This window comes from Botryllus schlosseri, chromosome 6 (genome assembly GCF_051294905.1).
Source record: "Botryllus schlosseri isolate E-star chromosome 6, Bs_hap1, whole genome shotgun sequence".
Taxonomy (NCBI): Eukaryota; Metazoa; Chordata; class Ascidiacea; order Stolidobranchia; family Styelidae; genus Botryllus; species Botryllus schlosseri.
In genome coordinates this window covers 5130177-5141866 of record NC_137241.1, presented here as the reverse complement: position 1 = coordinate 5141866, position 11690 = coordinate 5130177, and the positions used below count along the sequence as shown (strand labels likewise).

The window sequence follows — 11690 nt, the reverse complement described above, 5'->3', positions numbered from 1 at the left end:
CTATAAACAATATTTTGTGAGCTCTATTAAATGAGAATATTACATGTTTACATCCAATCAAAAAACATTTCCATATCCTTATCCTTACACATGCCTCGTCCACTCAGCTATATAAACTCGTCGCATTATGCTTCGGCCACGTAGTGGCATTTAATTGTTTTGGAAAAATGTATTGTTTACTGCCTTCTATAAGTTACAGAATGGCTTCTTCGTGATACATTTTGTCGAATTTCTTCTGAGCTAAAAATGATCACGTCCAAATATGAAGGAAAAGGAATTGAGATTGGTTTCGCGATGTTACGGCAGCATGTCACTCTTTATGTCCATCGCCCACAATGTATTTTTGTTATATTACGTGGATATGTTTGTTAACATTTACAAAATAGACAAGACTTCATTCTGGATTGGAGAGGTAATTACCTGATTTCGGAGCAATTCCACCGACTTGGTTTGCTATATGGTATGGATATCTATAAAAAAGTAATTTATCATGACCCCCTATCTCTGAAATAAAATAAGAATGACGTGTTTCGGTGTTTGAAGCCAGCTTTCCAATATATATATTGGCCTTTTTCACCACCACCTCACATGACAGCGCTAAAGTTGTTGATCCACGATAATTATCATTTATATATGACTTGAACTAAATGTCTGGATCATACTTTTGAATTATTATTCGTATTTCAGGTAACTTTTCTGGTATGGAACTCAATCAACGATCCATTATTCGGATGGCTAAGCGACAAGAAACTGCTGACATCCAGCAAGTTGGTTCAAAACGTGATTTTTGTGGCAGTTCCTAATATATCATTCGCTCTTAATGTATAATTTTAGCGTGATGCACAATCAAATGGATATTGTCGTGTCCAGAGTGAAATCGTTACAACGCAACGGACCTCTCTTTGCAATTTCATTTTTCTTATTCTGGATCCATTGGCTGCCGACTTGGCTACAATTTGCTCTTTGCCTGTGTATTTATGATGCATTCTTGACTGCAGTCGACTTACAACATACAGCGCTGCTCGCTGACTTAACTGTGAAGACCAATGAGAGGTGAGAGTAACATACGCACTCAAACACAAGCTTGTCATTAATTTGATGTCTTCCATTTAGAAATCATCTTAATCGATCCTGTTCCATATTCAGCGTCCTTGGCACTACAAGCGTGTTTATGTCCTACATTTTGTGGAGTCAAAATACTATATTACCTTTTCAAGTACGTAAACTGGGGTTTCGAAATTGATGAAAAACTTGTTATCTTGTATTCTCTTTCAGATATTTTGTCTATGCATCACATGTCTATCCGCACTTGGGTTTTACGTTGCATCGAATAGCTTACTCGGTGCTCTATCATTAGTTACAGATCTATCTGAATCACAATCACAACGTATGTATAAAATCGGTTCTGAAATTGCTGATAATTGAGTAAGATATTTTTCAGCCTCTGCATACACTGGTGAAGAGGGTAGCGTCAGTGCAATCAAGTATATGCGGCAGCTTGTCAGCTATAAAAATTTCCGATGGTTCGTGATCATGAACTTGATACAAGTGAGCCTTAGTGATGGGGGTTTTATGCTTGAATCCATTTAACCCGTTTTGTGTTGTTCTAGGTGTTTCACTGTCATTTCAATAGCAACTTTTTCCCTTTGTTCATGAATGCACTCATCGGCGACTCAGTGCCCAACGCAGTTTGCACACTTATCATTGGTTAGTTGATTCGTTACGCATTTTTGCTAACACTTGCATGCGTGATAAGTGAACTATCATCAGTTATATTGCTGAATGTGGCTGGCGCGTTACCCTGACGAAGCATTCAGAAATTGAAACGATGTAAAGGCTAGCAAATGGCAATTGAAGAATCAATCACGCATAGGCTTGTTGCTTTCTCCATTATCATTGCTTCCAATGTCAACTTGATATACTTTGTCAAATAATGTTGTAATTTGATCCTGTGATTCTGACGGTTGCAGCTGATATACATTTGCTGAGGTGGTCAATTAAAAATAATTTCTTCTCTAGTGTACTCAATTAGGTGTTTTGTACTTCTGTAGTGTACTCACATGGCTGCTTTTGGACTAATTTCACTCTACAGATTTTAAAGCTAAACTACTTGGCTGTTATTTAGATATCGAGTAGAATTAGTATTTGGATACATCTTTATCACTTCTAGGAGTGATGTAGGCTAATCATAACAACCAGGCAGGGTTGTAATGACTCGAGTCATGACTCGACTCGAGTCATGATTTTCTGATGACTCGACTTGACTCGAGTCAATGTTTCAAAATACAGGAATGACTCGACTCGAGTCAATCTGTGTGTTGACTCGACTTGGACTCAGTCATTGTGCATGACTCGAACCAAGTCATATGACTCGAAGCTCAGACGGCCGAGACCGACATTTGATTGTAATTTCGAAGAATAATGAAGTAGCCACATTATTTGGATTTCGTCTACTGGTACCGTTACTTGAAAACGCGACCAGAAACTGCTAAAAGTGAGGAAAATTAGTATAATATAAATAGGAACCATTTGATAGCACCGAATAGAGTTATTAAAAGTGGGTTTAACATGATTTTAACTTGAAACTGAGCAGTCAACTCGATGACTTGGACTCGAGTCATAATACCATGATTCGGACTCGACCCTCTGCTCAATGACTTGACTCGGACTTGACTCGGTGGTGAATTGAAAATGACTCGACTTGACTCGAGTCAAAAGTATAAAAGTGAGATTGACTTGTGACTCGGAGTCTTGTGACTTGGTTACAATCCTGTAACCAGGCGATGCAACCCCTGTATTGCGGGAACAGAATACAAACAATTTAAAAATTTCACGTAATTGTGGTACTATAAGTCATTCTGCATTACTTACAAAGATGTATGCTTTAATTTCGTAGACGTAAAAAAGTAATGATCCACTTCAAAGGTACTTTTCACACATCTCGTGTACTTCTGTTGAAGTAGTTTGTTGAAAAAACCACTTGCACTTGTTAGTTGAATTGAAGATTTTGACATTAGGCCTACTTCTGATTAGGTGCTGACCATCACCACTTTGACTGCTTCTTGCAATGGGCACGACAGAATCCGCAACACATCGACCAAGATGGCACGCCTTATAAATTGATACTTCTACTTCTTTAGCACCCACAGCTACTTTTTGATCAACTTTGATACTGTTATTGATATACTCAATGTATAAGCAATAACACTAGACAGGTGAAGTCGATGACATTCACAATCACATTTACTGCACAGTAGGGTTGTTCAAAAATACCTTTTTTTCAGGTTTCCAGAGATTCACTGATTGAATTGTTAGGGTGCCTAAAAAACGCTGAGCACCAAATCTGGCTCGATTCCAGCTGGTAGATGTGAACTCACTGGAGTTTGAAAATTTTTAATTTATTATCAAGAAAATTGATGAAAAATTCGAATTTTACCATCCACCCCATGAAATTGTAAAGTTTTCTAAAAGAATGATGCTTCACAATTTTTGCTCACTTTCAGCCTGTAGAAGCGAAGTTAATGCAATTAAAAATTTTGGATTCACAAAAATAGCCTGGACGGCGGCTAATCCCAGAATTATTAATGAAAAACTAGAATATCTTTGCTGCTACGGGTTGGATTTGCGTCAAATTTATTTGCATCGTTTTAGTTGACAACTCAAGAATTACATTGAGTTGACAGTAAAATTTTGATGTTTTCATAATATGTTCATAATTTTCAAACGGCTGCCAGTAAATTCGGCCTTAGGTCACTTCGGCCCTTGGTAAATTCGGCCCTCCGAGAATATTGTATTAAAATGTATTACCAACCGTTAACATGAATTAATTACATAATTATACTATTATCAAGTGATTTGGAGGTCCGGGTATGCGTAGATCGCGGGAGATAGCGCGGAGATTCACGGGGCCAAATTTACCTGGTAAATTCGTCCCTCGGAAAATTTTGTATAAAAACGTAATAACAACTATTAATGTGAATTAATTACATAATAATATCATCATCAAGTGATCTGGAGGACAGGGTGTGCGTATATCACGCAGTCACCGCAGATAACGCGGATATTAACGAGGCCGAATTTACCGAGGGCAGAATTCAATCGGTAAATTCGGCCCTCAGAGAATTTTGTGTAAAAATGTATTACCAACTATTAATGTGAATTAATTACATAATTATATTATTATCAAGTGATTTGGAGGTTAGGGGTTAGGGTTAGGATTAGGGTTTGGATTAGGGTTAGGACTAGGATTAGGGTTAGGATTAGGGTTAAGGTTAGGTAATGTTATTGTAACTGTTATTGTTACCTCGGCCCTGACCGAATTTACCGCGGGCCGAAGTGACCTGTGGCCAAATTTACTGGAAACCTTTTCAAACTCCAGTGCGTTCACACCTACCAGTTGATATCGAGCCAAGTTTGGTGTGCAGCAATTTAGGCAACTTAACAATTCAATCAGTGAATCCCCAAAAAATCAGTTATTTTTTAACAGCCCTGCTTCACAGTTTTACTTTCATGATTCGCATGACCTAAAATGTATTAATTTTCATTCCAGGTTTCTCATTCATCGCGCCCCACTTGAATAACATCTATTTTCTACATTTGTGTGAGAAGCACGGCGTATATCAAGTGGTGAGCTTGCTGTTCTGGATAAAAACGTTGCTGGCACTATACATGCTCTCTATCGGCCGTGGCTACGTCTGGATGACTTGTATTTTCATAGCAAGGTATGTGAAATCCAACGGTTAAGGATGTGACGCATGAATGTTGGCCAGAAACCATGATATTGTCACGGTTTTGAATAGCATGTCGGACGGAATGGACATGAATGATAAACAAGTTCAATTTCAACTGGTAAAATTTGAAAGAAAAATCATGTTCATTGCAATCACTGAAAATAGACCCGAATGTGAAAAAGGACTTGGTATATTGGCGAGGTTTGCCGCAGTCTTGAAAGTGTGGAATTCTGTAAACTTATGCATCATAATTAGGAATGGACACAGAGATTTGAGTACGCAAATATTAATCGAGTATCAATTCATATAATTAGGCTGGAGAGATGATGTTTTCGAGTACTGAAATTATGCACGCAAGGCCTACTCCCCCTTGCCACAGCTAAATCTGTCAATTATAATTTCAATAGTACCTTCCACTCTGAAAGCCTTGAAACCTCGATTTGTTGTATGTAGCATACTAACATGTAGTACTAAGCTATGTACGTTATTGGAAAAAGACATATCTTTGAAGTCGGGATCAATGATCAACCCAGTGTTACGAAGTGCGATGAAATAAGTATGGCCGAGAAATACTAAATACGGTAGTCTTTAATGTCAGCTGGCGTTATATTCTTTCTGATCACATAAAAGGTATGTTTGAACAGCTTCTTTGAGGTACAGAACTTCAATATACAATTGAATAGCATATTCATATTAAAATGAACCCGAATATTTTCGGCTGACACTCGTCAGGGGTAATCGTCAGCAACTAGTAGAGAATTCGAAAGAACAGCGTATATCAACAATCGTAACACAAAATATGACGTCACCAGCACGAATACGAGAGCGTTCAATGTACTATTTTTAGATGATACACGAACTCTTTTTGTTGACACAGCCTTGGCTGGTGTATTTTGATAAAAGTCGACCTGTGCGAAAAATTATCGAGACGACAGATTTCGCATACTCGGAAAGGGTCGCTCCCACTTTCATTTGTGCGCCTTGGAGTCGACTTTTATCAAAATACACCAGCCAAGGCTGTGTCAACAAAAAGAGTTCGTGTATCATCTAAAAATAGTACATTGAACGCTCTCGTATTCGTGCTGGTGACGTCATATTTTGTGTTACGATTGTTGATATACGCTGTTCTTTCGAATTCTCTACTAGTTGCTGACGATTACCCCTGACGAGTGTCAGCCGAAAATATTCGGGTTCATTTTAATATGAATATGCTATTCAATTAAAAGGTATGTGTTTTAACTCTCCATCTATTCCATACTGTTGTGATGTTATAAGTGATCAAATCACTCAGGTGCCCTGCCCTAATATTGGTGTGTATATTTTTAGCAATCGGATATTTACGGAAGGTACTTGCAAGCTTCTCAACCTTGTGGTATCGGACATGGTCGATGAGGATTATGTCGTCCACCACCGTTCACGTCCTGTTTCTGCACTGCTCTTTGGCATGTCTTCTCTCCTGGCCAAACCGGGACAGACGCTAGCTCCGTTGTTTGGCACGTTCATGCTGTCCGCTTACACAGGTATTGCCAATTTCGATTGATCTCTCGCTTTCTGCATTATGACCAGACTTGTAGAAACTACTGGATTTTTAAAATCCACACTACTCGCTACTACACTTACAACTAGAACAAACAACCTTTCAAAACCCGCATCTCGCTGGAATCAATTCTGTAGAAACTTCTTACATTTTTATCTAATCGTAGTTGGATTTCCTTATGAACATCAGTAGAATAGGAGGGATTTCGACTCCTCCAAATCTCACCCCTGGCTAAGCCAGTTATAGGAATAGGACGTTGTATGTTTTTACCGCATATATAGTCTGACTTATGATACACAATTTACACATACACACCATGCATATTGCATATGCATACCGTGAATGCATAGCATATGCCACTGGACAAGGAAGGTGCGGATATAGCCTTGTGAGACTTGCACCATCCCTCCATTCTATCCCCGTAATGCTTAGCGCCAAGCCATGGATACCAGTGTCTTTGGTCTGACCTGGCCGGGGATCGAACCCACGAACTTCCAATCAAGGGGCCAGACGTTCCGCCACTAGTAGTTTAGTGTTAGTACTGCTCGTGCTCACCACTGACTCTGAGATAGCAATAGCTGCAACAAAACAGAACACTGGACTGGTATTCACGCCAAACAACGAGATTTTTTCAAACGCACAACTAGAAATAGCCGAAAAAACAACAGTTTGTTAGCCGTACTGTCAACTAACTAAATTGGTAGTTTGCACAAGTCTGATTACGATGTGATCGCAGGAAAAGACATCTTTCAAAATGATTTCGCGAACCGACTTCATGTCGGAACCGGGAAGCTTTCGGATCCTGATGCGGTCTTCAGCGAAATGTACCGTCAAGCTTGCTTCACGATATTAGTGTCGGTGCCGTTGGTTTGCGGTTGCGTTCAACTGGTGGCTTGGAGGCAATTCTCGCTACGTGGCGCCAGGCTGGTCTGGGTCAAACGGATACGGATCAACAGAAACCTGGACTGTGCTTGCTGATGTTCGTTTCTCGGCCAAGTGTTTGGTTTTCATTGAAATTGCCGGGCATCAATAATGGCCAGATGTGAAGTGGAAGTAATGCTATAAATTTTTCGAGAAGTGTCATAACTACTTCGAGTGGAAGTAGAAAATGAAGGACCTTAAAGTACTAAACTAATTGCATTACATAATTAAACAGTTAGTATAGATGACCACTTTGAAGATTGTTCAGTATAGATGACCACTTTGAAGATTGTTCAACTATTTGTTTCAACTACAGTCGTGAAGGGGTACAAACTTTATTATCGAATTTAATGTATATTCATATCGAAATGAGCCAAAATATTTTCGACTGACCGGTAAAATTGTCCAGTAGGGCTGTTCAAAAAAAACTTTTTTTCCTGAATCTTGCTGGCTAGGTGATTAAATACTGCCTTAAAAAACGACGCAGACCAAATTTGAATTCATTCTAACCGGTCATCTCGAATTTCGTACAGTCTGAAAATTTTGAATTTACCCCAAAATGCAAAAAAAACTTTTCACCCCGTGAAATTGTTGCGCTGTCTTCAAAACGATGCAAAACAAATTAGACTCGATTCCAACCCGTAGAAGCGGAATAATTTGAGTTTTTTTATGATAATTCTTGGATTATCCTCCGATCAAATCCAAATTTGGTTGTTGAGAATGCCAGCCGAAAATATTCGGATTTGTTTCAATATGAATATAGCATTCACTCGTAAGAGATTGATGAAGACATATCTCAAGTACTTTCCACATTATATAGATGGCTGAAAAATATGTGAAGCAGAAATAGTTTCAAACCGTCCACTCGACAGAGCTGAGCATGGATTAGGATTAGGTTTTGAAAAAACAGGATTTGTGAAATTTTGCCAGATTTGGATTAGACATTTTTTTCGGAGCGGATTGAGATTTGAATTTACCTATTTTCTGGGAGATTGAAATGTCGTGTGGCGAATGACGACAAACTTTATTCAGATTAGTTATTAATGTACTTATGGTTACTAAGTTATCTTGAATCAAGTGAATCATTGGTTGTGAAAGAAAATTTTCGAATCCCTGCATTGCATAAATTAGTAATTTTTCTGAATTTCCAGTTGGAATCGGATTAGGATTGGACATGAATATGAAAAAGTTATGGATTAGGATTCGATTAGGACATAGAAATTTCAAATCCGCTCATCTCTGCCACTCGAGCAGTGTAAGTAGCTGAAAACTACCGGAGTACTCTAAGTAGAAGCACGCTTTGCAACCCGTTACTTTGTGCCTTTTATGCCAAGTCGTGATTTTTGAAGAGTTCAGTTACGTGTGCGCTAGGACTCTAAGGAAGCAAATTTCGACTCCTATCGAAAAATATTGCAGTTTGAAATACAGAGATTGTCGAAAAGGTGGGCTTTAGAAAGCCTTTCGTGCGAAGGCTGAGCGAACTTGAGTAACTGAGTGATTTGATTCTGGAAGTATCGGCTCTTCAAAAATGACATTTTCTCAAATCGTACTGGCTACTTGATAAATTTGTTAGGTTACCTAATTTAAGCCTTCACACCAAATTTGGTTCAATTCCAACCAGTAGCCGTATTGCTACAGGAGAAGAAAGTTTCTATTATATAAAAATAAATGGCAAAAAATTCGAAAATTTTCTGCTCACCCCATGAAAGTGTTAGGTTGTGTATAGAAACGATGTTCACAAAATTTGGTTCAATTCCGACCAGTGGAAGCGGAGTTATGGCCGTTGAAAAATTTGGATTTGAATAAAATAGTATTTACGGTGGGCACCACTATGATAAATAATTAAAGAAATGGTCACCGTAAATACTCTTTTATTCATCATCCAAATTTTTCAACGGCCATAACTCCGCTTCCACTGGTCGGAATTGAACCAAATGTGGTGAACATCGTTTCTATACACAACTTAACACTTTGATGGGGTGAGCATCGAATTTTCGAATTTTTTGCTATTTATTTTTATATAATAGAAACTTTCTTCTCTTGTAGCAATGCGGCTACTGGTTGGAATTGAACCAAATTTGGCGTGTAGGCTTAAATTAGGTAACCTAACAATTTTATCAAGTAGCCAGTACGATTTGAGGAAGAAAGTCATTTTTGACGAGCCCTACCGCTAATATCAACAGCATGAAGGAGAGTTCAAATATGTACCTTCTATGCAGCTAAAGACAATATGCCAGTTCTACATGACTTGAACTGTTCGGTAACTATTCGGCCATACCTATTTCGTTGCTACGGGCTGATTACGTCATCACAGATGCTGTCGGTTATTACCTAGTTTATAGATACGTAATTTAAGGTCTGATCTCATGTTTTGTATGCCGTGAGACGGCCATTTGAGGTTTACGGCCTTTCGTGGTCAAAAATAGAATTCTCGTTCATAAAGCAACTCTGCATATCAAGGAGCGAATAATTTCAGCACTTGAAAAGTATCTCCCTTGTCGTGGGTGATAGTGATCACAGAGTTTGCTGGACCATACGCGCCAAGTTCTCCTCGGCATAATTGGATGTCCCCGAAGTCGCATCGCCCTCCATTGACGAATCGTGATCTTTATCGCCCGTAGGCTGCATTATCATTTCGTCCGGACCCCTTTCTCTGAAGGAGAGTTTGAGTTTTTTCGGTTTGGGCAAATTAGCCACGAACTCGGTCAAGTCTTTTTTCATGGCGAACGCGTCCTCTCCGTCTGCGTAGTATTTCGCTTCCACGTCGCTTTTTTCGAATTTGAGAGTATGCATGTAGAGTGCTAAGGCGGCTCGGTTACTCACGCGGACGTGCAGGGAAACGTATTTTGCCTGCAAAATAGTTGACGGGTGACTGATGCTGAAAAGTAATATTCAGATGCAGAGACGAAATCAGTACACGTTTGCCTTTTTTCTAGGAGTCACAAGACCTGCATTTTAGTAAGCAGCTTCTTGAATAGATCTTGGGCAGGCATGGCCGAGGGTGCTTTGACCTTTCTTCAGTAATCAGCTTAACAAATTTAGAGGTGGGTCACACCAGACTCAGACAACTGAAACCAAGAAGGCCACATACATTTCCATGCGTGTCCGAATGAACTCAGACTGAACTTGATTATTGTAGGATTTCTTTTGCAAATTCATTTGTACAATTGAGTAGTATATTCATATTGAAATGAAACCGAATATTTTCGGCTGACACTCGTCAGGGGTAATCGTCAGCAACTAGTGGAGAATTCAAGAGAACATCGTATATCAACAATCGTAGCACAAAATATGACGTCACCAGAATGGAATGTCAAATACAAGAGTGTTCAATGTACTATTTTTAGATGATACACGAACTCTTTTTGTTCACACAGCCTTGGCTGGTGTATTTTGATAAAAGTCGACTCCAAGGCACACAAATGAAAGTGTGAACGACCATTTGTAATTCCAATTTACCTAGGAATAATACAGTAATTCTAATCTAATTCGGAAACCAGTGGAATAAATCAATACTCCCATTGGATACACGACCACAGGTATAATGCATATGACAAACATCAATAGTTGTCAAGTTCTATTATGGCAGCTGGAGAGGATTGATGATGATGCGTAATTAATAGGACAATCAGAACTTGTTGTTGTAGGACTGATATTCAATAGGCTTTTAAAAGAGCTGTTGCATAAAATCAGTGCTTGTTGTTGAGTTCAACTTGCTATATCCTGATCATTTCTAAAATATATATAAATTGTGTATTGAATCCTTGCAATGGGCAATTTCTCACATGAAGGTTGAGCATAATATGTTGACTGCAAGATCATTCGATTAATGGGAAATATCGCGGGATATCCCTCCTTACTCATTCGGCATGTTGAACAGATTGTGTATAACTCAAAATCAAATTACCTTAAAGCACTCGACCATAGCGCGGGACGCATGATCCATAAGTGTCCTAGCCAACCGTAAGCGGCGGTGGCTTCGTTTGACCGCCAACGAAGTGATGTGACCGTGCGGCTCTTCGTCTGGGTCCTCTTCCATTTTCGCCAGCACGTATCCCACCACTTGTTTCTTCTCGTCTTCGGCAACAAACGACAGCTGGGGCCACGTGAGTCCGTGATAGAAGTAATACTTCATTTGGTAATTTTCCGGGAGGCAAAGCAAATTGCAGTGCTGCATGTTCATTAAATCTGCAGGCGTCGCATTTCGGATATTCATTTTAACCGCTGATGTGGACCGCGGATATCGTGGAAAATTAACGGAATCTCAGGAATCACAACAGATCAGCGACTCGATTTCAGCTCACTAGTCACATTTATGTTGCTATATATTGCGGACGGATAAATACCGGCCTCCGGACCGCTCGCCGGCATAAAAATGCTTTCAAGATAGCAGAGATGAGAGAGAGAGAATTTATACACCATCGTACAATATTCAACCATGGAATTTCACATCACACAAAAAGATTGATTGGGTTCAGTAGGTGAAATGCAGCTCATAATAG

General features: G+C 39.2%; 3 protein-coding genes across 3 annotated transcripts in view; 2 read left to right on the top strand and 1 right to left on the bottom strand.

Moving 5' to 3' along the window:
* Window positions 1–11690, top strand: part of LOC145440511 (isoleucine--tRNA ligase, mitochondrial-like) — a 227074-nt gene that overhangs the window by 191657 nt on the left and 23727 nt on the right. The gene's annotated exons all lie outside the window — the stretch shown is intronic.
* LOC145440519 (solute carrier family 68 member 1-like) lies at window positions 136–7412 on the top strand. Its single transcript, XM_080318147.1, has 10 exons — window positions 136–412; window positions 688–767; window positions 835–1053; window positions 1114–1216; window positions 1276–1387; window positions 1442–1548; window positions 1611–1707; window positions 4550–4721; window positions 6057–6250; window positions 7004–7412. The coding sequence occupies exons 1-10, from the start codon at window positions 263–265 to the stop codon at window positions 7243–7245; spliced, it is 1476 nt and encodes a 491-aa protein (XP_080174273.1). The 5' UTR covers window positions 136–262; the 3' UTR covers window positions 7246–7412.
* Window positions 7751–11555, bottom strand: LOC145440525 (N-alpha-acetyltransferase daf-31-like). The gene is made up of 2 exons (XM_080318153.1): window positions 11096–11555; window positions 7751–10038 (listed from the first exon to the last, which is right to left on the bottom strand). Exons 1-2 carry the CDS (start codon window positions 11402–11404, stop codon window positions 9703–9705), a joined length of 645 nt encoding a protein of 214 aa, XP_080174279.1. The 5' UTR covers window positions 11405–11555; the 3' UTR covers window positions 7751–9702.

What these genes read in the sequence shown, in the direction of transcription:
- LOC145440519 (XM_080318147.1), top strand. Translation starts at nt 263, where the DNA reads ATGAAGGAAAAGGAATTGAGATTGGTTTCGCGATGTTACGGCAGCATG. An exon ending in CTTCATTCTGGATTGGAGAG is followed by an intron (nt 413 to 687) that starts GTAATTACCTGA and finishes TTCGTATTTCAG; the next exon opens with GTAACTTTTCTGGTATGGAA. An exon ending in TGATCATGAACTTGATACAA is followed by an intron (nt 1,549 to 1,610) that starts GTGAGCCTTAGT and finishes GTGTTGTTCTAG; the next exon opens with GTGTTTCACTGTCATTTCAA.
- LOC145440525 (XM_080318153.1), bottom strand. Translation starts at nt 11,404, where the DNA reads ATGAATATCCGAAATGCGACGCCTGCAGATTTAATGAACATGCAGCAC. An exon ending in CTATGGTCGAGTGCTTTAAG is followed by an intron (nt 10,039 to 11,095) that starts GTAATTTGATTT and finishes ACTATTTTGCAG; the next exon opens with GCAAAATACGTTTCCCTGCA.